Source organism: Scatophagus argus, chromosome 12 (genome assembly GCF_020382885.2).
Source record: "Scatophagus argus isolate fScaArg1 chromosome 12, fScaArg1.pri, whole genome shotgun sequence".
Taxonomy (NCBI): Eukaryota; Metazoa; Chordata; class Actinopteri; family Scatophagidae; genus Scatophagus; species Scatophagus argus.
The window spans coordinates 1,164,882-1,189,535 of NC_058504.1; the positions used below are offsets into that span (position 1 = coordinate 1,164,882).

General features: G+C 46.7%; 1 protein-coding gene across 6 annotated transcripts in view; it reads left to right on the plus strand.

Annotated features, from left to right (window-relative positions):
* pcdh1b (protocadherin 1b) overlaps nt 1-24,654 on the plus strand; it is a 138,306-nt gene that overhangs the window by 92,113 nt on the left and 21,539 nt on the right. Inside the window, exon 5 of one of the 6 annotated variants that reach the window (XM_046406739.1) lies at nt 22,304-22,548. The exons of 4 other annotated variants lie outside the window; for them this stretch is intronic. In XM_046406739.1, the coding sequence (XP_046262695.1) occupies nt 22,304-22,347 (44 nt within the window). In that variant the 3' untranslated portion in view covers nt 22,348-22,548. Of the gene's footprint in view, nt 1-9,324; nt 11,380-22,303; nt 22,549-24,654 lie in introns of those variants that run through there. One more of the 6 variants, XM_046406737.1, reaches the window with a different exon arrangement.

Consider the following 24,654-nt stretch of genomic DNA (forward strand, 5'->3'; position numbering starts at 1 on the left):
CGCAGTTTGCTGCCTGTGTGTGTGTGTGTGTGTGTGTGTGTGTGTGTGAGTGAGTGTGTGTTTGAAGTGGCTCAGCTCTATCTGGAATTGAAACGAATTCAGCAGCTATTTTCTCCTCTGTGGTTGACCTAATTGTGGGCTCACTCGACCGACCGCTGAGTTTGTTTGGACGCTTCTTTCTGCGCTCAGAGCCTCATGTTAATGTCCATATAGAGCTCATTAAAGCAAAAAGCATGCCACACACACACACACACACACACACACACACACACACACACACACACACACACACACACACTCTGGCACACATCCTGTACATCATTTAAATTTTCTGGCCTGTCAGTCCCCAAAGAAATTTTTGGCCTTTAACCCTTGTCAGCCGTAGCGATTGGCTCGCCGTGATCACCGTGTCACCGTGTTTGAAGACTCATTAGCCTCACTGTGAGAGGATGGAGAAGTTATCGTTTGATGCTGAGTTTGTCAGAAGGACAAAAGGAGCTTTAAAATGGATTATAGAAGGTTTTCTACATTAAGATCTTAATTCACTATACAGACAAAAGTATCCAGACACCCCTCTCTATGGGTCTGTCTCTCAGGGTTTGGGCTCGGCCCCTGACTTCCAGTGAAGGGAAATCTTAATGCTTCAGCACACCAAGACATTTTGGACAATGCTATGCTTCCAACTCTGTGGCAACTTTTCAGAGACAGAAGGGCCATGACGTTAGTCTGATTTAGCTGTTACATTAATGTATTTTCCTGAGCACTGACTGCACCGTCTTGCATTTACGTACTTATTACTTTGTCAGAAAAAGAATCAATAAACTCGGCCCTGCTTTAACCTGGCGTCCGACATTTTGACCAGATATTTGTGATGCTGCTTCAGCTGCATGAACTCATCATTAATCAATAAGACTGTAGCTGTTTTGCTCTGAGTCAATCACTGTTTCTTTGGATTCTCGAGAGTTCAGTGTGAAGCATGAGTCATCAGGCTAACCTATGAACACACACACACACACACACACACACACACAGCAGGATCTCCTCTAGTCTACACTTTTTAGATAACACAGGAGCTGGAGAGGAGGCGTTCTCGTTAAAGGGATTGGGCTGGCAGAGGTTGGCATGGCGACCTCTGCCAAGGCAGTCCTCCAAAACTTTTCTTTTTTTCTCTCATGAAAAGGCTTTTTATTTCTTTCCTTTTCAAACCGAAGCGCGAGATGGTTGAACTGAAAAAGCTTGAGGAGACCAGACAGAGCGAGGGGCGGCACAGACGGCGGCGGCGTGTGAGGGAATCAGAGAGAAAAGGCAAACAAAAGCATTTGTGAGCCACACCGCCGCCCCCGCCGGGTCAGCTCCAGCCCCGCCTCCAGACTGTGCTGTCTGTCGGTGAATGGCCTTGGCGAGGTCACAACGTGCCACACAGCTCAACTTATTGTCCGATTTCACTTTGTTCTGCAGCTCAGCTTCAGTGATCATCAGCAGGCAGTAAACCAGGAGTGTGTGTGTGTGTGTGTGTGTGTATAGGGGGTGAGGGCCTGAGGGGGAGGGAAGGTGTATTATTGTCATGGTCACAAATGAGAGGAAGCAGTTCAATGAATTTCCTGTTTCCTGTTCCTGCTAATTTGACGTGGAGGCTGGAGATGAATGGGGAGTTAGTCAGAGGCAGCGGCGTGCATGAGCCTGAATACATTCACTGATACTGATACTCGCACTGGCAGTGATACTAATACTGCAGCTCATGATGCTCATACCCGCAGACTGACCCGCCGGATCAGGATCGGCCTCGCCGTCGGCTGGACTACGGGAGCAGGATGCGAGCAGGAGGTGCGGAGGGCGGAGTTCAGTGAAAACTCTGAACTGAGATCAGTTGAACACTTTACAGAAAATAATGTGCAGCTCAATATTTCAGTCCAAGAATAACAGTTGAGTCACAAACTACTAATGCCGTTTGATTGGTCGATGAGTTATTTCTGTGGCAGGCCAGGAGGGGCGTTTGTTTTACTGTCGCTGGTACTTAAACTCCTGTTCACATTGTCTCCACCTGATTTCAGCGAGCTCGCAGCAGGGATCTGTTATAACGAACTCCCACTCCTTGTATGATTCACAGTGAAGGGAATGAGATAAATGTGACTTCATGTGCCGTAGGTTGAAGCTCTCCTAATAGGCTCGAGCAGCCACTCGTGTGTCTGTGCGCTGTGAGGTCTCACGGTGATCCTCGTATCTCGGCCCCGTGTCTGTCGGCGCAGCGACTGACAGAAAAGAGATGAAAGTGGGAGCAGATGAGCTGAAAGTGATTTGACCAAAAATAAAAAAGAAGCATGGAGAAGAAAACGCTGAGAACTGTGAGAGAGCAGAGCAGTTAATAGAGAAAATCGACTTTGTAAAATGAGAAAGAGAGAGCGACGGGTCAGGGCTTCACCGAGAAGGCAAAGACAAAGAAGCCGAACCGTTTTTTTCCTGAGAGCTCTTCAGCCCGGCGGACACATCCAGCTTCTCTCCCTGCTCTCCCACAGCCATTTAACTGATTTAATTCTGCAAAATGGAGTCTCTCTGTCAGTCTGGCCAGTTTTTTTTCCCCCCTCAGCTGTCACATTAGAGACACTCTCCTCAGCCTCTTCCACAGTAAATCTGTTTAACAGCAGCACACGCACAAAAAAACACATAAATTCAAAGGATGAGCGGCGTAAAACAGCACAACAAGCACGCTGGGACCTAATACAGACAGCAATCCAGCTGACGACTGACAATACGCTAATGCTAAGTGATGAAGTAGCAGTGACAGGCAGACTGTATGGATGACATGAGGAGAGGCTTCAGGCTGACAGACAGCTGATATCTGATGAGTCAGCCAGTCTGGAGTTAAATTAAAAGAAGATAAGTGGCCCCGTTCTGAGACTGACAGGCAGCAGTCCAAAAGTAAGGTCAAAATAAACAATATGAGCCGGAACACGTGCCCACTGGGTTCAAAAGAAAACCCAAACCGGTGACGTCAGTGGCCGACATTTACGTGCAAACAAATGCTTCATTTTCATCGATATTTTCTTGCTTTCAAAATATCTGTTGGCAGGAAGCTGAAGTGACTTTATTGTCTGTAAAACAATGTGAGGAAGTTGGTGAGTTCATAGTGTAGGACAGGCAGGACACCATATGAATAAAACATATGAAAATACCCTGAATATAAACTGTGAGCTGAAAACAAAATACACACCGAGGTGCTTTAGAACATAAAATAGGAAATAAAGGCTTAAAATATGTGAATATGCGGGTTTGTTTGGGGTGAAGGTCTCTGGTGGTTGAGAGGGGAGGACATGTTGGTTTCTTCACATGGCCTTCATGTGAGCATGGTGTTCGCCTTCTGTGTCTGACATATTGTGGAACACAAACATGTTTTAACATGGACACTTTGACATTTCCACAATGTTTGATTCCACGTTTTGAAGGTTTGAAGTTTCTGCAGGTTAGTTTTCATAGCCTGAAATTTAAAAAAGAAAGAATCAGTGAATCAGTTCTTACAAATTTACCAGCTAACTAAACCTCCAGCCAAGCCTTGTGGTCCCGCACATCCAGTGTCACATAAAGGGACAGTTTAAAGAGGACAATGCAGTCAAACAGTCAGCAGAGCCCACATGCAGCACTATGTTTATTCCATTGTGAACAGTGTGAAAAGGAGGCCTGAAGCTGTGAATGGAGCACACTGCAGGATGGCGACCATTACATTATCACAGGCAGGACAGACAGAGGGCTGTCAGGCCGCCGTGCCACCTCACCAGGTACCTACACCTCCCTTTAATGCAGCCAAACAACACGATCATACGGGGAGAAACGCCACAGACGCCTCGCTGTCTTTGTATATTCTCCAGTGAGTGCAGCTGTCTGTAGGCTGATGTGGAGCTCCTCAGCCTGGCCCGAGGTCCTGTTCAATGGGCGCTTTCAGTCTGCATCTGCAGTCCTGGAGAAGCTCAGGAACTCTGGAAGACCTGCTGTCAATCTCCCTTTGAGATGTTTGCTTTTGTAGTTACAGTTGCCGTCATTGAAGAACTATTCCTTTCAAGCCAACTTGAACAAGCAGCTCTTGGCTTGGGACGGTTTTGCTGTTAATTTCTTGAGATCAGAGGGTCCGCAGTTTGATCCTGGACAGCAAAGACCAATCTGGAGCTTTTAATTTCCAGTCCATCCATTGGAAGCCAAAAGAAAGACATTGGAAAGACAAAGGGAGACCCAGTGTCTCAGCGGTCCCCGTCTTGCTGCTGCTCCCCTCTGACCTCCGACCTCCTCAGCCGAGAGTTGCTAAAGAAAGCAAAGAAAAAGCACAACAAACGCTGTCATGCACTGACTGCATACGAAGCAGCTCAGGGTACAAAGTGTAACCATAAGTCGTCCTTGAAGGAGAAACACATATTTATCATTTTCACAGTGTTTATTAGAGCTGTGTAGGATAATATTTAGATATTGTTCAGTATCTCTTGCAGAGTAAAGAGAAAAATAGAAATGTGGAGGTGTTTGTGGAGTGTGTCTCAGATAAGAAACTCATTTCTCATCAGCTGTGGGAGGACCAAACTACCAGCACATTTGGAATATTCATCTGAGCTTTTCCTTTGCACTCTCTGTTGTTAGATTTCTCCGAGTTGTGTGAGAAATCTTTCCAATTTTATTTAGTCCCTCCAGTGGATGACCCTTTGTCCTGCTGAGGCTCGTTCCTCGGTAAAAGATTTGGGGTTAGGGTCTGCATGTGGTCCGTTTGAAGCTGCGTCTTCAGAGGAAGGCTGAACTGCTCACGATTGTTTCGTGTCTTTCAACCTGCTCTTTGAACCTCTGCACGAGCAGAGTTTGGGTTTGATTCTCACTTTGATTCGGTATATCAGCAAGGGCAACTGTCTTGACTTTTTTATACTCAAGTTGCTTCTTTTGTTTTCGATACACAAAATCTGCTATTGCAGAGATAAAGTAGAGAGATGAATTCATCACGCTGCTGGATCTCAGTAAGATCTGTGGTCCACACACAAAGACTTGTTCCGGACCAGAAATTATGCTTTAAGTGGACAAGTCTGCAACACAAGATTTATGTCCAGTGACAATGTTCAAAATAATGCAGGAAGTAGCCTCTGCATCTTGCATGTGGTCCTCTGCTGTAAAGTGGATTTATTTTCCAGTGTATTTGAAGGGGGCGTACTGGGACAACCTTCAGTGCTAATGCAGAGAGCAGTGTGTGCTGGAGGCAACAAGGGTGGATGTGAGTGGCATCCATGTTGCCCAGTTAACTTAATAAATTGTGACTGTGAATGGTTTCTTTTATACTGAGACAACGCCGTGCTGAGGTTAGGTTTAGACACCAAAACCTCTTGGCCAGGGTTAGGAAAAGCTCATGTTTTGCCTTAAAATACTTGGTTTATTCCCCTCAAAGATGATTGGAAACTCATCCAACATGTCCTTTAAAATATCCTCTTTAATCTCCACAAAGACAGCCACAAAATGAACCAGTTTGATGGTTAGCTGAAGTGGTCTTGAACAGTGGTCTCCTTGGCAGGTGGCGTGTCAGCTTCGACTCCTCCACGTCCAGAGGGGAAAGTCAGCTTGTATTCATGTCATGTGAAGTGACACGTTTTGTAGAAATGCTGATGCGACACGTATGAGACCTGCTAAACCTGCCCGATCAGTCCAGTACAACCACAGTACGATCTCCCCCGGAGCACCGTGGCAGTTCAGGGCCTTGCTCGAGGGCACTTCAGTGGTGCTAATGAAGGAGAACAAGTGCTGCTCTGTCACTTTCCCTGCTGTGATTCATCCAGCCACCCTCAGGTTTGAACTGGAGACCCTCTACTCATAAGTGTGCTTCTATAAACTTGTTAGGCATCATCAGCAGTAAATGAACCTTGAGCTGAGAATATTTTATCACAGGTGCATTAAAAAGACTGAGAATGAACTGACATTTGTGTTGTCAGTTAGGCTGTCAGTATTTAATCTAATATGGAGTGAATCAGCTTTTTGAATCAACTCTTCACTGAAGTAGAACATTCAAACCAAAGAGTTTTATGGCACATAAACTTGTTTTGCGCACAAAATAAAATTCTGCTTCACATAATTGGTATTTTTGGATTTCTGCAGCAAATTCAAATAAAGTTCTGTAGTTTGATAAAAACTTCAGTTTGGAATATTGGGAACTAGCTGGTCTGATACAAATTAGGAGGGTAAATAAATCTGATGTCCAGATTTATGCTAATTGTGTTGCTGGTTTTTCTGTTGCAAAAGTAAATGCACTTTGACTGCCATAAAAATGTGTTTTATGAATTACATTTCAAATGATCAGATATTGGAGCTAAAATGCCTTTTCCCGGGCGTCTGCTGCATTAGAAACAGCTTTGTAAGATTCAGCGTGGTTATAAAAAGAAGGCACTCCAAACATATTTTTTGCTTCTTCCAAATTGCGACCATATTTTCGGATCCGTGTGGCGCTAAGGCCAAAACCTTCACCCTCTGCACCTTCAGCGTCTGTCAAGTCTGCAGGCGATGGATGATCAGAACCTGCAACTGCTCCAAACATCAGCCGTCACATTTCTGTCCCCCCACGCTAAAATTACATTCAGTATCTGCCTCGGAGCCTTGTGTAACCTGGCTTTGATTCAGCGCTGCTATGACCCACTTCCCAGATCAATGACATCTGGAGGAGGAGGAGGCAGAGAGGGGAGGGGGAGGCGCGGGGAGGGGGTCATGGGGAGGTGCTGATGATGTCTAACAAACGTGCCCAGCGGGAGGCAACCTCTGGAGCAGGTAGCATGGAGGAGGCGCTAAACGAGGACGACGTCCAACTGTGTGTTTCATTATGAACAGATGCTGCCACGATGGGAGGGAGGGAGGCAGAATTGAACAGGAGGAAAAGGAAAAAGACAGAGAAAGGATGCAAAGAGGAGAGTGACAAAAGAGACATAAGGAAACTTAAGAGAGGAAGAGAAGGATGGAAGCAAGGAAGGTAAGGAAGGAGTGGGAAAAGGAAGAAAGTGTTAATGAGGACTGTAACGCCTGAAAACTGCAGCAGCACCTCTGGATGTGTGTGTGTGTGTGTGTGTGTGCGCGCACATGCACGTGCACTAATCATTCTTTGCTGGAGTCAAAATGCAGCATCTCACACACACATTCATAAACTAATACAAGGTCATGACACACTGCAGCCAACAAGCTGCAGCTAAAGTTACTCTGTGAGTGTGTGTGTGTGTGTGTGTGTGTGTGTGTGTGTGTCTCTGTCTTCAGGCCCTTGATTCTTATGCCTGCACACAAACGTACACTCACACAGAGTATTGAAGTAAAGAACTTCCAGCGTACGTGTGGTGCAGTGTGAGTGATGTTTTGTTGGACGCTGCAGTGCAGTGTTGGTTTCAGCAGTCAGCGTTCACACTGTGCAGGTGTTGACTCCCGTCTTTGTACGGCAGCTCGCACTTCCTGTTCACTTGCACTACAGCAGTCTGAAGGTGTCATAAAATCACCGTCCTTTCAGTTACAGTACAGTCCAAGGTCATTAGAAAACAATTTGCTTGACTTTTAAACTTTTATTGTACAGAAAAGGTTTATCTCAGAAATGTTAACTGCAGTACAAGGAATCCAGAGGAGCGAAGGAGATTAACAGTCACCCACAGGACTGTCATCATGAAAAATAATTCTTTTGTCCTAATGCAGTGTGTAAGTATTATGTTTTATTATGTTGGCTGAGTACAAGGAGCAGTAGTAGAATGGCTATTGGCAGTTTAAAGCCAATGGCTCCAGATCTGCACAGACCCAGCTGACCCACGAGGCCCAGCTGCAGCAGCTGTGCTGGCCAGCTCACCGTCACCACCGAATCGCTTTCTGTCCCAGCTTTACAAACGGGTGCTGAACCTGTCATGTCCGCCACGCCTACGCGAAATTCTGCGGAATGAGCATGGACATGCAAACTCGAGATACAAATGGGAATGTCAGACCTGGTATATGTAAAGAGACACAAAGGGATGAAGAAGATGTGAGGTTATGGATGACTTCTGTCCGCTCTGATGACTTGTGTTCAGTTTCCATCTGATGGCGACAGGTTTTGTCATTAGACTGAACCAGAACTGAAACCTGCACTAAACAGTTGCAGGAGCTGAAAGTCAACCACACTGTTTTAGTGGCCACTAGCCAATGCAGTCCCACTTATTTAGCCGCTAATCTGAACAATTAGCTAACCTGATGTTACACTGCTAACTTGACCAAAATGGTTCAGCTGCTGAGCTGACACAGCTGGTTAAGATGCTAAAAGGAGCCGTTAGCTAATTCGTGTCAGCCACTAAACTGAACCTAAATGGAAACTAAGCTGTTCAATACAGGCATCCACACACCACAGTCTGAAATAATCACTAGCAAGTGCCATTATAATTACAACTGAACCTACTGTAGTTTGTTGTCCAAGTCGAGTTGCCGTACCCAGGGGTCCAAGATGGCGGATGGACCTGCTCTGCTCAGATCAACTTACTTTAACACAACAGTTTGGAGGCTTAACTGAACTGCTAGTTAAGTGCTAAATAAGTGAAAACAGATGACCTAACACGTATTTTCATGTAAAATTGTTTTAAAAACAGATCAAAACTGATGTAAATTTGCTCAGACTACAAAGTTTTATTTTTTGCAAATAAAGAAATCTCTTACCAACACATTTACTCAAGTTTTTATTCAGGTTTTGGGGGGTTAGCTTTCGGCTAAAGTTGTAGTCAGTGATTAGCAAATTTTAATGACCGAATACACAGAATATTTTCACACATAAATTAATTTCAGAAACTGCATTTGTAAAGTGGACTATGCATTTCCCATTTGCTCAGGCTCTGTTGTTGTTCTTGAGGAACATAATTATTTTCTTAAAACAATTTCCAGGCACTGTGTGTTTCAGAGGTTTTGTTTTGTGTACATATCAGAATTTTTTTGAAGTGTTGCATTTAGTTTGACCATTTCATATTTTTCTATCACTTGAGTAACCTCAGTATCATTTTTTCTATTTTCCAAATTAAAATACAATTGATTTTACAAATACTGTATTGAAGTGTGACTGTGTGAGTTTATACACAGTTCAATGGTTTGTACTTGATATTTTTTTTTTTTTTTTTTTTTAATGTGATCTAAGAATTCATTTTGCGTTATTTTGGCTCTGCAAACCGATCCTACATTTTTCAGTCAGCTTCTTTTTTTAAACATTGCTTTTTTTTAAGCCAGCTTTCAATTAATCTTATTTTTACTGACATTTTTTTCTCATTGATGAGACATTTTGCATGGATTGTGTGTTCTGCGTTGCGTTGCCTGAGGTGTAAGACGTTCGTATCTATCCTCTTGTAGGTGGAGCGTCGTCGAGCACCGAGCCGGAGAGGGGGGCCGGACAAAAAAGACTGCCTTAAGACAAAACTAAAGACACAAAGAGCATCTAAAGCTTCTTTTTTTTTCTTCATCCAATTTACAAAAAGAAAACAGATTAAGTCCTGAAGCTTTTTTTCCTCTCTGATGCAGTTCTGAGGATTTTTCTCTCCTCCCTTCCCTCCTTGCCTGTGGTTGTGAACTGCTTTTTTTGCTTCTTGTTGCACATTCTTGGTACACAAGTTTCCTTCAAGGAGAATCGAATCACACAAAAGCAGATGAAAGAAAAAACATTTTTGTCGGAGAAAATATCTCGAGTAACAAGGAATTATTCGTGTCTGATTCTTCTGGGGTCTTTTTTTCCTCGCCATGTCCTTGGTAGGCTATTTTTCGGGAGGTGGATTTGTACTTTTTGTCGACGCTGTGCTGTTCTCTGTGTGGATGTAACTGAAGCCTGAGTGGACTCGTCCGTTGGCTGTGGATTATCGGCTCTCCACCTTCCATGGGTTTTTGCTCTTGTTGCTCTTTTTCCAGCTGTTTTTTGCCGTGTGAGGACTGTACTTCCTCTTTGTTTCCCCAGGGTCACGCTTCATAGGCGAATCAGTCTCTTTTCTGACTTTTTTCTGTCCATTTTTGGTCGCCCTGGTGCCTGTAGTTGATGATTGACAGTCAGGGTTCGGAGGACAGGGTGAACAGCAGTTAATCAGCTAACCCACCTCCTCTCACCGGCCAAAAGAAACTCTGTGGTAGTAATCTGTTTTGGTCCCCATTTCCTCTGTGTCATTCCTCCCTGCTTGATCAAGACAGTTGGTGACAGTTAAAGGAACAGTCCAACATTTAGGGAAATCCTCGTGTTTGTCATTATACCCAGTCAGATGGCAAGATGTTTATCAGTTTGGGTCCGGTACAAAATAGGGCAGATTGGAAGCAGGTGGAAACTGCTAGCTTAGCTTCATCAAACACCTTTAGTCCATCATAGTGTGATCTGCGCAAAAGTACAAGAAAGCAACAAGAAGTGACTGCAATGCCAAAGATACATTTGAAATAGTACACACAGAATCTGTAGGAGCGCTTAGACACTTATTTTTCAAATGACTGCAGCGCCAGTCAGTCTCTTCCAACAACTCTGGGAATATATTTTCTTTTTATCCTTGACAGGCCTGTGAAGTTTTTGCATGCCACATCAATTCCCTGCAGTTTCCAAAAATTAGGTGGCATTTGGCCCCTTGATGGCGCCATACAAAACAATAAATTGTTAGAACAACAAATTTAGCTCAGAAATATTAATAATCTGTTCTCATTCTGTGCAATGTATCCAAAAGCTTGGCTAGCAGTTTCCCTTTACTTTCAGTCTTTAAAAAATGTGACAGGTAAATGTATAACTATACAGTAGATATTATTATGATGATGATGAACAGAGAGAAAGGATTCAAGCAGGCCTACACATCTATCTATCTATCTATCTATCTATCTATCTATCTATCTATCTATCTATCTATCTATCTATCTATCTATCTCAGCTAGCTAACTAGCTATCTGCTGCTGCTGCATATTTGAACCAAATCAGCTCTCCATCTTCATCATCCATCTTCTCTGTCTGCCACAAACAAAGACAAAACTATTTTTCATGGAGTGTATGGTGTAACTGGTTGAGATGCTGGTTAACCCAGTCATCTGGTCAGTTAAAACCTTTTTTGACCTGTCAGTCAAATCACAAAGAGCTGAAACTGTCACTGACCTGTAAGTCAGACCTCGTTTTTCTTGTATTTTCCAGTAAATAAAGCTGTGTAGGACTCAGCTGGTTGGTTAGTATGACAGCTTAGTAACAGATGAGTAACTTTGACCTTTGACAGTGTGCTTATTCTGAAATATTACAGTATGTTTATGGGATATAACGTTGTAAAACGGTGAGTTTGAATAATTGTAGTCATCATTGGTTTGCTGTAGGACTCAAAGAGAGCAGCTCAGTGACCTGCTGCGTACCTGTGAATGTACTTTGTATTTTTCTTTTTTTTACAATAAACAAGTGCTGATATCCTACGTGGTTCTCTATGCTTCGTACATGTGTGAAGGGCTCGCTGAAAAGGTTTGTTTCTGGTTAAAGTCATCCATGTATTTAAGCAGGGGCGTGTCCGGAGTTGTTTTTGACTGGGGTGGCCTAAGAGGGGCACTGACCGTGCAGGTGTGGCGTGAAGTACGTACAACAGTACATAGTACGATTTACCATTTCTTATGTTACCGCTTCTTACATTCCTGTGTTTACATTTTTTTCTACATTGCATTCATTTAGCTGATGCTTTCATCCAAAGTGAATAACACTAAGATTTCAGTAGTCTGGCCAATCACAGCACAGTTACATGGAACCAAGCAAATATAACAAAAAGCTTCTGCACTTTATTCTTTAAGTCCTGAAGAAGAAACTGCACTCCAAAAGGCTAAAGGCTACATACAAAAGCAAACAGTTTAGCTAAAGCCCCGCCTCCCACTTGGCATACAGCCAATCACACTGTAGAATGACAGGGTGGCCAATCAGATTTCGGCGTTGGCCAGTGTCCCCCTTGTGGACACGCCTCTGGGAATCACATGGACCAATGACACAAGAATAAAACTTATAGCTTATGCTGTTTGTCAAGACACAATTTAAGAGGAAAACACTCAGAACAATACAAAAGAAAAACAACATGATAAAATCTCATCTGATCCTTTCTGCAGCACCACATGGCTGTTGAGTCCACATTGTGTGAGTGAGCTTTAGCAACGCTGATGGTCATTTTTGTGACTCTAATGTAAGACTGAGTTACGTCTGACACCTCGACACACGGAGCTTTAAACCTACACATAAATGAATGCCGTAGTTTGAATATGCAGCAGATCAGCTGCGTTTTCAGAGGAGAAAACCTCGTTTCTCTTCTGTTGTGTGGTGTATGACACGTTGGGTAAAGCTGTGACTCTGGACAGAAGGTCAGAGGTGGAGTGACGCAAAGAGAAAAACTGAAAGTTCAGGATATTTTAGTGTCTGTGTAATTATATCTCACACTGTCAGTGAGGCTGCACTGCAGGGAAAACAGCTGAACGTGTGTGTGTGTGTGTGTGTGTGTGTGTTGGATCACCCAGGTACTTTGCTGTCATTTTCTGACTAATTTTCTCCTTCACTGACAACTCCACACACACACACAAAGTCTAGTCTCAGTAAAAGTATGTGAGTATTATTGACTTAGAATAGTAGAAGTACTCACAGTGCAGTAGAAGGTCCCCCGTCCATTGTGTTTTACTGCTGTAAATGTTGACGCATGTGCTGACTTCACGCAGTTAAATCTACAGCAGTGAGCAGCAGTCGGTCCCGTCCGGCCTGTCAAAGCCTCCCGTCCCGCCCCCAGAATATCAGCAAAGTCAGGAAACACACTGAATGTCTCTCACCGTCAGAAGGCCCAGTCCAGCAGTTACCCCAAAAGTCCACAATTCATCGTTGAGATCATTTGCAGGATGGGGTTTTCGTCCGACTCCCGTCCAGCTCAGCAGCACCTCAGGAGGTGACTGTGGAGCTGCTGGAGGACCACCGAGCTCGTCCATTAGACACCAGAGGCGTCACTTTGTTTTCATTGGGCAGCTGTTGTACTGAGTCTCAGACTCACGTTTCTGTTTGCTTTCTGTCGAGATGAGGACTCATTGATTAGCTGCTGGTTTGTGTTGAGCCCTGATTTCCTCCTTGGTGGAGGTCCGAAGCCGTCTCCTCGTCATCTACTTATGGAAGTGTCTGTTCGTGCTGATACAGGCTCAGGAAAAAATATAAAATCTTAACCAATAATAATTAGTTTTGTTGAGTTTGTCCTCAGACTGCGAAGACTGTTAACGCGGAATTGGATTTCTGATTAGCAATCTTTTCGTTCATCGAGTTGTTCTGCTCCTCTGTGATTGGCTCAGTACTCTGACGAGTCGAGAACGTAATGAATCATCGCCTTGACGTTTCCATTTACAGCCACATGAACCAAAGCAGCAGATGCTCCCTGTGCTGCTGTTGCTTTAAGTGTCTTTAGTCCAGGACTGGTCACAGGTGATCATCTGCTGTGAAGATGAAGTGAACCGGCCAATCAAACACTGCGGGTGTCTTCAGGTTCATGTGGTTTTTGGATTCAGTATCCATGGAAGACCTGAAAGACTTTTTGAATTGTGGTCTTTTTACCTTATCTTTAGTATTAAAAAGGGAGCTAAATGTGCCTTGTGTGTTTCTCTGTGTGTGCGTGTGCGAGACAGAGAAAACAGGTCCATACTTAGTGCTGCTGTTATATTTTAATTAAAGCCGAACTGCGGGCTTAATTACCGCCATGATAAACAACACCTCTCTCTCTCTCTCCACTCTTGTCATCAAAGCACAGACAAAGCTCGCCCAGATGTAGACACACACACACACACACACACACACTCAGCGAGCCTGCGGTCGGTCTCGGCGGTACAGCAGAACTGTGTTTATGGCTGTTAATGAAAACTGAGGCCAGAGTCCCAGAATCCCAACGCTAATCACCATCCAACTCTCTGGACAGGACAGAGAGAGAGAGAGAGAGAGAGGGAGAAGAGAGGGGGAGAAGAGAGAGAAGAGAGGGGGAGACGAGAGGGGGAGAGAGAGAAGTGAGGGGGAGAAGAGAGAGAAGAGAGAGAAGAGAGGGGGAGAGAGAGAGAAGAGAGGGGGAGACGAGAGGGGGAGAGAGAGAGAAGAGAGGGGGAGAAGAGAGAGAGAGAGAGGGAGAGACGAGAGGGGGAGAGAGAGAGAAGAGAGGGGGAGACGAGAGGGGGAGAGAGAGAGAAGAGAGGGGGAGGGAGAGAGAAGAGAGGGGGAGACGAGAGGGGGAGAGAGAGAGAAGAGAGGGGGAGAGAGAGAGAAGAGAGAGAAGAGAGGGGGAGACGAGAGGGGGAGAGAGAGAGAAGAGAGGGGGAGAAGAGAGAGAGAGAGAGGGAGAGAGAGGGGGAGAAGAGAGAGAAGAGAGGGGGAGACGAGAGGGGGAGAGAGAGAAGTGAGGGGGAGAAGAGAGAGAAGAGAGAGAGAAGAGAGGGGGAGAGAGAGAGAAGAGAGGGGGAGACGAGAGGGGGAGAGAGAGAGAAGAGAGGGGGAGGGAGAGAGAAGAGAGGGGGAGACGAGAGGGGGAGAGAGAGAGAAGAGAGGGGGAGAGAGAGAGAAGTGAGGGGGAGAAGAGAGAGAAGAGAGAGAAGAGAGGGGGAGAGAGAGAGAAGAGAGGGGGAGACGAGAGGGGGAGAGAGAGAGAAGAGAGGGGGAGGGAGAGAGAAGAGAGGGGGAGACGAGAGGGGGAGAGAGAGAGAAGAGAGGGGGAGGGAGAGAGAAGAGAGGGGGAGACGAGAGGGGGAGAGAGAGAGAAGAGAGGGGGAGGGAGAGAAGTGAGGGGGAGAAGAGAGAGAAGAGAGAGAAGAGAGGGGGAGAGAGAGAGAAGAGAGGGGGAGACGAGAGGGGGAGAGAGAGAGAAGAGAGGGGGAGAAGAGAGAGAGAGAGAGGGAGAGAGAGGGGGAGAAGAGAGAGAAGAGAGGGGGAGACGAGAGGGGGAGAGAGAGAAGTGAGGGGGAGAAGAGAGAGAAGAGAGAGAGAAGAGAGGGGGAGAGAGAGAGAAGAGAGGGGGAGACGAGAGGGGGAGAGAGAGAGAAGAGAGGGGGAGGGAGAGAGAAGAGAGGGGGAGACGAGAGGGGGAGAGAGAGAGAAGAGAGGGGGAGAGAGAGAGAAGAGAGAGAAGAGAGGGGGAGAGAGAGAGAAGAGAGGGGGAGACGAGAGGGGGAGAGAGAGAGAAGAGAGGGGGAGAAGAGAGAGAGAGAGAGGGAGAGAGAGGGGGAGAAGAGAGAGAAGAGAGGGGGAGACGAGAGGGGGAGAGAGAGAAGTGAGGGGGAGAAGAGAGAGAAGAGAGAGAAGAGAGGGGGAGAGAGAGAGAAGAGAGGGGGAGACGAGAGGGGGAGAGAGAGAGAAGAGAGGGGGAGAAGAGAGAGAGAGAGGGGGAGACGAGAGGGGGAGAGAGAGAAGTGAGGGGGAGAAGAGAGAGAAGAGAGAGAAGAGAGGGGGAGAGAGAGAGAAGAGAGGGGGAGACGAGAGGGGGAGAGAGAGAGAAGAGAGGGGGAGACGAGAGGGGGAGAGAGAGAGAAGAGAGGGGGAGAGAGAGAGAAGAGAGGGGGAGAGAGAGAGAAGAGAGGGGGAGACGAGAGGGGGAGAGAGAGAGAAGAGAGGGGGAGACGAGAGGGGGAGAGAGAGAGAAGAGAGGGGGAGGGAGAGGAGGCAATGAGAGGGGGAGAAGGAGGGGGGGAGACGAGAGGGGGAGAAGAGAGAGCAACAACACACAAGCACATTCATGTCTGCTCATGCAAAAACATGAAAAGTAAAAATGTGGAGGAGCAGTCGTCTGTGTGTGTGTGTGTGTGTGTGTGTGTGTGTGTGTGTGTGTGTGTGTGTGTGTGAGAGAGAGAGTTAATGCACAGAGATGATTCACGGCCTCGCTTGGATCAGAGATGGCAACAGGAAACACGAGCTGCTCAGCTGGCGAACAAACTGCGAACACGCGTCACAGTCCAGAGAGCCAACAGCTTCCTGTTCATTTGACGCTACGCTTCAGGTGGCCTCGCTTTAGCCGTCCAATCCGCTCGTTTAGATCAGCCGCTCTAAATCCTCAGTGGATTTACAACAGATAAATAATGTGAGAACGAAAAAGCAAGCTTTGTTTGAGCAGCTCTTAAACTGTGTCCACACTTTGTTTCCTAACTGTTTCCTTGTTTGTGGACTCAATTTCAGTAATTTCGGATTTTGTGATACTGAGACTGAAAGAAAACCAGGAAGTGCCAGAAAGTAAGACACAAATCATGCATGGTGCTGCTTATTTATTTTCATTTAATATTTGCCTTTCAAAACTGTAAAACTGTGTTGGTGCCCCCTACAGGCTGCACTGATGATTTATCTGGACGAGGGGGATGTTTCACTGACGTGGAAATCAAACTGTCAGAGACTTAACACTCTGCTCTGAATGTGAAAATAACTGAGGGTTTATTAAGCTCACACGGGCTCATTGAGTTCAAACTGGCTGTAGAAAATGGACCACATCAAGAGCCACGGCTGCCCAGAGAGAGAGTGTGTGTGTGTGTGTGTGTGTGTGCGCGTGCACTTCCTCCTCCGTCGAGACGAATATTCCTCCAGGCAGGAAGTAGTTTTTCTCACATTTGGTTGATGAAGAAGTTTTTCTGCCAAAGTTAAACTCCAGATTTGGTTGTGTTCAGTCGCTGACAGCCCGTGGACACTTGGAATCTGTCAGGCAGAAAGCAGAGTCTCCTTCCTGTTCGATCCGCCGTGTCCTTGTTAATTGTGTTAGGATAAATAACTCGCGAGGAGGAAGCGAACGTGAAGCTGACATAACACGATGATCTCACGTCAGAATTCTGGTTTGGGCTGCAAAAGTGACTTCAGCTGCCCAAAAATGCAGATGCATCCAAAAACTCAGTCAGACGGTTAAATGTTAGCAACGAGCCAGCATGCGCACACAGACACACACACACACACACACACACACACACACACACACACACAAACAACAAAATACAAAGATACAGAGGTTTCAAATGATTAGTGAGCCCAGAGCTCTGCAGCACTGTGTGTGTGTGTGTGTGTGTGTTTGTGTGTTTGTGTGTGTGTGTGTGTGTGTGTGTGTGTGCATGTGTGTGTTTGTGTGTGCAGCTCTGGACAGTCTTCCTTAATGAGGAGACAGAGGACAGACTGGTTTATAGAGAAAACCTTCCAAATCCCATTACTGCACTGGTTAGTGTGTATGTGTGTGTGTTTACGAGTAGGAGTTTGTATCATTGTGTGTACTTACAACCGTGTATTATTGTGTGTTTTTGGTATCTGTGAGTTTATAAAAGTCTGTGTGTGTGTGTGTGTGTGTGTCTGTGTGTGTGCGTGTCCCACTCTGTCCTCAGTAAACAGCGACTACTCATTAAAGCTTTCCGCTCGGCTGCCGGTGAGCGCCGAGTCCTGGAACCTGGATAATCCACTCCTCAACACACACACACACACACACACACACACACACACACACACACACACAACACACACACTCACTAAAGCTCTTTCCAGCCTGCTGACTTACAGCTCTTGTATCTACTCAACGGTCACCAGGAGAGAGGAGAAAAAATAAAAGATGGAAGAAGAAGCTGGAGAAGGAGAGATAAGAAGCAGGGATGAAGGAGAGGAAGGTGAGGAAGAGGGGGAGGAGGAAAGTCATGCGCAACATGAGAAAGGGTGGTATGAACAGAAGATTTGTTTCAGGCGGAGGGGAGGAAAGCAGGAGGGGAGCGAAAAGAAAAGGAAGATGAGGTTGATGAGGACAGGAAGAGGGGAGAGACGGGAAAGGTGAGATGAGGATGATGAGGGGATGGAAATGAGGAGGAGGAGGAGTGGACTCTTGTACTGTAAGGAGGAAATTGATTGGTCGATTGGTGAAAGATGAGGCGTAGATGGTCAAAAACTGGGGAGGAGAGAAGAATGGAACACCTGAAGACAGAGTGGTGTAATCAGAGGGAGCAGAGCAGGAGGAGGAGGAGGAGGAGGAGGAGGAGGAGGAGGAGGATGAGGTCAAAGAAAACAGGGACAGAGAGAGTGATGTAAATAGAGGATTTTTAGTCCGACGGCAAGAGGACTGAAAGAGGAAGGAGGTCAGGAGGAACAATGGGGAGTTGTGTAAACTGCAGGAGGAGCAGGACGACAGATTAATTAGAGGAGAGACAGGACAGCGGACAGGAAGTCGAGACGAAGGAGGAGGACGAGGAGGAAACGTGGCTGACATAATCAGTCTAAGCAGCGGAGAAGCTGAAGAGGTGGAGCAGAGGATCAGAGGAGGACCAGGAGGAGATGAAGCAGGAGGAGGAGGGACCTTGGAGAAGGATAATAAAGAAGAGGAGCAGGAGAGTCTTCACATATGAAGACAATGAAGACACGCAGGAGAAAAGGAGGAACAATCGAGCAGCAGCGGAGCCAGAAAACTGCTGTGAAAGTGCTGATGATGATGAGGCCCGGAGGAGGAGGAAGAGGAGGAGGAGCAGCACAGGGAGCGGGTGTGTGTGCTGGGTTAATCCTCTCCTCTTAGCGCCTCCTCTGTGTGCTGTAAGGATTAGCCCGCCGTCGGAGCTCCAGCAGGTCGGGGAGCAGGGGGCCTCCGACGCCCCCGCAGCCCAGCCAGGGGCCTCCGACGGCGGGTACAGTGACCCACTCTGGGCTGGAGCCGAGCGAGGACTCAGCTGCAGTTTGTTTGTTCAGCGTGTGCTGCTGAATAACCAATGAGGTGATGGACTGGGGGAGCGTTTCCCTGAGCAACGGTTTAGAGGCCCTCCCCTCAATTAACCTCTTGGCATGGCTCACACACACACACACACAGACGCACAGAAACACACACACATATTGCAAAGATAACTTGTGAATTGATATGCAAGATACAAAGTCATACAGCCCATACACAGATCGGGTCAGGTTGGGGCTGCTGCTCATAATTCATAGCACACAAGCCGACACACACACACACACACACACACACACACGCACACACACACACACAGTAAAACACACAGCTTAGTGGAGGATGCTGTATTTACAATTCGGGTCACACAGGCAGAGATAAAAACACACTGAGGCGAACACGGGTCAGTGGTGCTGCTGGTGCTTCTAATGCTGAATACACACACACACACCTACACACACACACTCATGTGGGCACGCACACACGTTCTCACAGGTTCAAATACACACACAGTTTGAGGGCAAAGCATCACTTATGATGTTTGTAATGCTGAACACAAGCTCAGCTTAACACTGAACACACACACACACACACACACACACAGGCCATTCAGCTGGCTGCAGATAAGTCATGTAAGCACAATAAGAAGTCGGTCTGAACTTGCTGTTACAACCAGGGAAGCACATTTTTTTGACTCATTTTTCTGTCAATGTGTGGATTACGTTCGCCATGTCAGCAGCACCACGTCAACACACCACTTGTGTGTTTAAATGTAACTTCCAATAGCCCAAAGCATTTGATTGGTGGAGATTGTTTTTTGGGGGTGGGGGGGTGTGGATGCCTGGGAGACAAAGCTGAGGGAGAGAAAGTCTGTGAGGGACTGCAAACGGCACGCAGACAGGCCTGCTTTCACATCACATCACATCACCACAGTGTGTGAGAGTGTTTGGGGACGTGTGTGTGTGTGTGTGTGTGTGTGTGTGGGGCAACATTTGTATGTGCATTAAATTTTGTGTTTGTGTGTACTTTTGTGTTGTGCAACTCAGAGAGGAAAGGGTTTGGGGACATGACTGTGTGGCTGCTGTGTGAGTGATGTAGTGTGTGTGTGTGTGTGTGTGTGTGTGTGTTGCGAGGAGGGAAGTACTGTCCAGGGGGGAGATCTTCTTCTGCTCCAGTTATAGCGGTCAGACACCAGCACAGTCCTCCACGGTCCACTTCCTGTCCATTTCCTGTTGACCTCTGACCCCTGCTGGCTGAGTTGAAGTCCTGAGGGTTTGGATGGTGTGTGTGTGTGTGTGTGTGTGTTTGTGTGTGTGTTTGGGGGTGTTCCCCCTTTAGACCTCAGACAAAAACCAGAAAGTGAAGTGAAGCGAAAACAGAAAACGACTGAATTACTCCTCCTTTTCTTTAGACTTATTTATTTACAGAGAATAAAAAGTGTTAACTTGGACCATAAAACATCTTTAAATATATTCTGAATGAAAGGTCCAGCCTCTGAACCTTTCACTCAGAGGCTGGACATGATATGCTGTAAAGTTCATTTAAAAATTGAAGTGTTCCTCTGTCAGCGTCCATAAATCAAACCCTGTCAGAGTTGATTAAAGGATCAGATTGGTTTTATTCTGAAATCTCTCGTACACCATCCTGCTGCATTAATCCGCCGCTGAAAACGCTCCTCAGAAAATGCATTTCCTCTTTTTGTTTGGGAAAAGCTGCATCCGTCAGCTGTTTTCTGAAGCTTTACTGACACATCAAACTACATGTAAGGATTTATTTTTCAGTGGGAACGAATGGGCTCGGAGCTGAAGTCAACTTCCTGTTGGTTTGCGTCCTTTGGCGGGGTTTGTTCACAAAAAGGAAAATGTGAAATAACCCCATTCTTATCAAAGGGCTTTCTGCTGACCGCGATGCAGAGAGTCACGCTGAGACGAGCGTCGGGAAAGTGAGACTCGGCAGCTGAAGTGAACTCGGTTCGGTTTCACGTGTTCTCACAGTTTCTTCTGGAAGGTCATGAGATCATCAGAGCCTAAACGGCAGACAAACGTCTCAAACGGCTCACTTTGATGACTCACCTGCAGACCTCCCGTCTAACCCTGCAGCATCGACTACGAAGGCGAGCTCTTTTAGGTGTCCGTTTCTGTTCTGACGCAGTGTGTGTGACGAGTGTGTGACTGATAAAACATGTTGGGCGTCCACAGCGCAGCTTTTATTGTGGAGGGAATACTGGGAGCTTTTCTCGTGTTCCGCTAATCGTTTTTTCACATGAAAATGTCTGCTGCTTCCAGCTTCTTAAACGTGAGCATGTGAAACTTCTCAGGAGTAGAAATCATACGAGGGTTTGTCGACTGAGAAAGTGGAAACAGGTTTTTGGATTACATTTTCATTCTCTGAGTAAAATACATGCAGTATTAGTACACAGTGTACAGTGTCCCAGTGGTCTTTAATATTCCCACTTGCTCTGTTCCTAATTTTCTTCTTCTTTTGTGTATCCTCTTCCTTTCTGCCACTGCGACCTCCTAATTTCCCTGCAGGGATCACAAAGTTTCATCTTCTCTTATTAAACTTAATTTGCACAGTCTGTGTGTGTGTGTGTGTGTGTGTGTGTGTGTTTTCAGTCTGCTCAAAGACAAGGAGACGCAGCCATGCAGTAAATTGTCCTTGTCATCCGTGTGTCACCAGCAGAGTCGGTAACCTTAACGAGGACTGCGTGTCCGCTGGGCGGCGGGGTCTCTGAGGGCCGCCGCATGGCGTCCTCATCTCGCAGTCGGAACCACAGGGACGCTTCCCTCAGCTCGGTGAGGAGGATGCCGCCGACGCCCGAGCCTTTGTCGCTGCTAATTAGGGATGTGGCGTTGACCCGTTTGCTACCTGTGAACGCTGTCCTTCTGCCGCTTCACCGTGAGTCCACTGTTAGAAGGAACGTAAACTGACAGCTGATGGACGGCTGGTGGACAGTTGAGGGTTCGGTGTCTTGCTCAAGGGCACCTCAGTTATTAGCCAAAGGTCAACAGCCTGCTTCTTTAAGCGTCTGGTATTGAGCCCAACGTTGTTTCCTCCACCTGCCACTGTTTGAATTTTCTGATTTGTTTTTCAAATGTGTGATGTACTTGTTTTGTGCAGAAAAGGTGACGACGCCTGCTGGGAAGGCGTAGAACGAACATTACAGGCATGAATACGATTAGATCGGACGACTTGTTAGAGACGTTTTGTTGACGTGCGTGTGAATGACAGAACCAAACCTGGCTGTGAGGGTCTGAGGGTGTCGTACTGAGAAGCCCACAGGGGCAATGTGACTTTGCCCTTTATGAATAAAACTGACGCAGCGAGGTGTTTAAATGTTCATATGTGTGTATAAAACAACTAGACTGTGTGTTCACATACTGTGCTCTTCTTCTTTCATAGTATCTCCTCTGTAGATGGATCCTCGGCACTGGCCCGCATTTGCATGGGCGGGAGCCAATAAGGCGTTAGGTTGTGGGGACGCCTGAGAGAGTGCGAGCGAGGAGGAGAATCTCATTTCCATACATAACGAGGCCTCTTCTGCAGGCAGCCAGGGAAACAGAAAACACAGCGAAATGGATTTATTTATGTGTGGTTTTGTCAAAGATTTCCCCCAGCAGTTGAAGTTAGTCCAGGAAACCAATTATGCGTTGGGTTGAGAGTGTGAGAGAGAGATTTCTTTTAATTTCATCTTGTCTTTTCAGCTCACTGTGCCTCTTCAGAAGGGAAAGCAAAAAAGAGCATCTGATGAGTTGTGGAACCGAACCGACGAGGTCTGGGCCCGTCCAACATCCTCATCATCGTCTTCACTTCTTCTTAAGTCTCATTTTTGTTGCTATCAAAGTGGCGGCCTTTCGTTTCCTTCCTCCTTTTCTTGCACTCGGCTTGAGGCCTGTTTCTCTGAGAGAAGCTTTGTGGTGAAAGTGAACCATCTTCCTCGCTTTCACTGTAAATGTCAAGACATTAAAAAGTCGCTGAAAGCCAGAGAGAGACTTCACATCGGGACGACAAGACGCCGGCTTTTACTCCGTGATGCCAAACAGAATCAAAAAAGAGGAGTGAGAGAATAAAAGTCACCTTATGTTCTCCAGGATTTTTTTTCTTTTTTGCCTTTTTCTAATCTGCGATGCAAAAGAATTAAAGCACGGAGCCGAGCTGTTATCTTTTGCACACAGCACAAAAGAGAAGGGGAGAGAGACAGACAGACAGACAGAGAGAGAGACAGACAGAGACAGACAGACAGACAGAAAGAGAGACAGACAGACAGACAGAGAGAGAGACAGACAGACAGAAAGAGAGAGAGACAGACAGAGACAGACAGACAGAGACACAGAGAGACAGACAGACAGGCATGGAGAGAGAAAGACAGACAGACAGAGACACAGAGAGACAGACAGACAGAGACACAGAGAGACAGACAGAGAGACAGGGAGAGAGAAAGACAGACAGGGAGAGAGACAGGCAGACAGACAGAGAGAGAGACAGGGAGAGACAGAGACAGAGAGAAAGACAGACAGAGACACAGAGAGACAGACAGACAGAGACACAGAGAGACAGACAGAGACAGACAGACAGAGACACAGAGAGACAGACAGACAGGCATGGAGAGAGAAAGACAGACAGACAGAGAGACAGACAGACAGAGACACAGAGAGACAGACAGACAGAGACACAGAGACACAGACAGACAGAGACACAGAGAGACAGACAGACAGACAGAGACACAGAGAGACAGACAGACAGACAGAGACACAGAGAGACAGAGACACAGAGAGACAGACAGACAGAGACACAGAGAGAATAGGTGAGAGCTGACTAATGAATGAAACACACTCCAAAGCCTTCTGCTTTTCCTTTACTTCACCTTAAATACTGAGAGGCCTTCTTCTCAGCCCAGTTGCTCCTTTCAGGCAAACAGCAAAGTGGAAACTTTCAAGAATGTGCTGCATGAAGGACGATGATCTCTCCATCCTCTGTTTGTTTCTTTTCCCCGGACTCTGACTGATGTTGTTTTGCGGCTTTACACCGCGCTCGCCTGCTGACATTTTGCATAATGTGGACCGAACGACCGCCAGCTGAGGATGATCTAAGCAGCTGGACGGCTCGTGATGAATGCTGGGAAGTCGCGGCGGGAGGGATGACTGATGGATCGGCTGCTCCAGCTCACGGTGGAGACGTCAGGAGGAGTTTGTACAAACGGTGAACTTAATCGAGTTTCCTGCATTTGGATCAGGAAGGAAGGTTGATTAACAGCATGTGTGTGATAAGAGGGCTCCACCGGGCTGCATGTGCACGGGATGTTCGGCGTGGAGACAAGCCGAGCTCACGCTGAGGGAGCCACTGGAAGACGGCCACACGCCACCGCTGCTGCCCGATGAGCGAAATATTCAAAGCAAGGACGAGGAAATCTTCCTCGTGTCTTGAGCATCATTTCAGACGAAGCTGATCAGTCACGGGGTGCCGGCGGCAAATGGACACGACTCAGCGTGATCTCACGGGAAGGCGCATAAGTGCGTGAATCGATGAGTGGTTACGCGTATTTTTAGAAATCGATTTCCTGGGCGAGTGAACTGAGATAAATGAAGTGACGTGTGAGAGCGGTCAGAGTTTCGGGTTAATAAACATAAATCTGGCAGGTTCGGGATGATCCTAATGCCTCATTCAGACAGATGTGTCTTTGCAGAGGCTCCGCGGGCGACTTGGGTGAAAAACTGTGAGCTTAATGGTGCTGCCTGTTTGAACAATGGTTGATAACGGTTGGAGCAGGTAAGAGCTGAGGCGGCGGCGTCTGAAGCTGTTGCTGTTTAACATATGGCTGGGTGCTAATGGAGCCCTGCGGAGGCTCCTGTCCGCCTCGTTCAGTGCCAGCGGTGAACTTCCAGTCACGGCAGCTGCAGCAGCGACAAGAGACTTCACAGCTTCCCGGAGAAGATAATCGGATGTTAATTACCGCGGGGTGCCAATAAATCACTCACAATCATGTCATAAACATGAAGGGGCCCTTCATGCATCATTATAACTTGACGGAGAAGAGCGAGCGCGAGCCTTTCGCCGT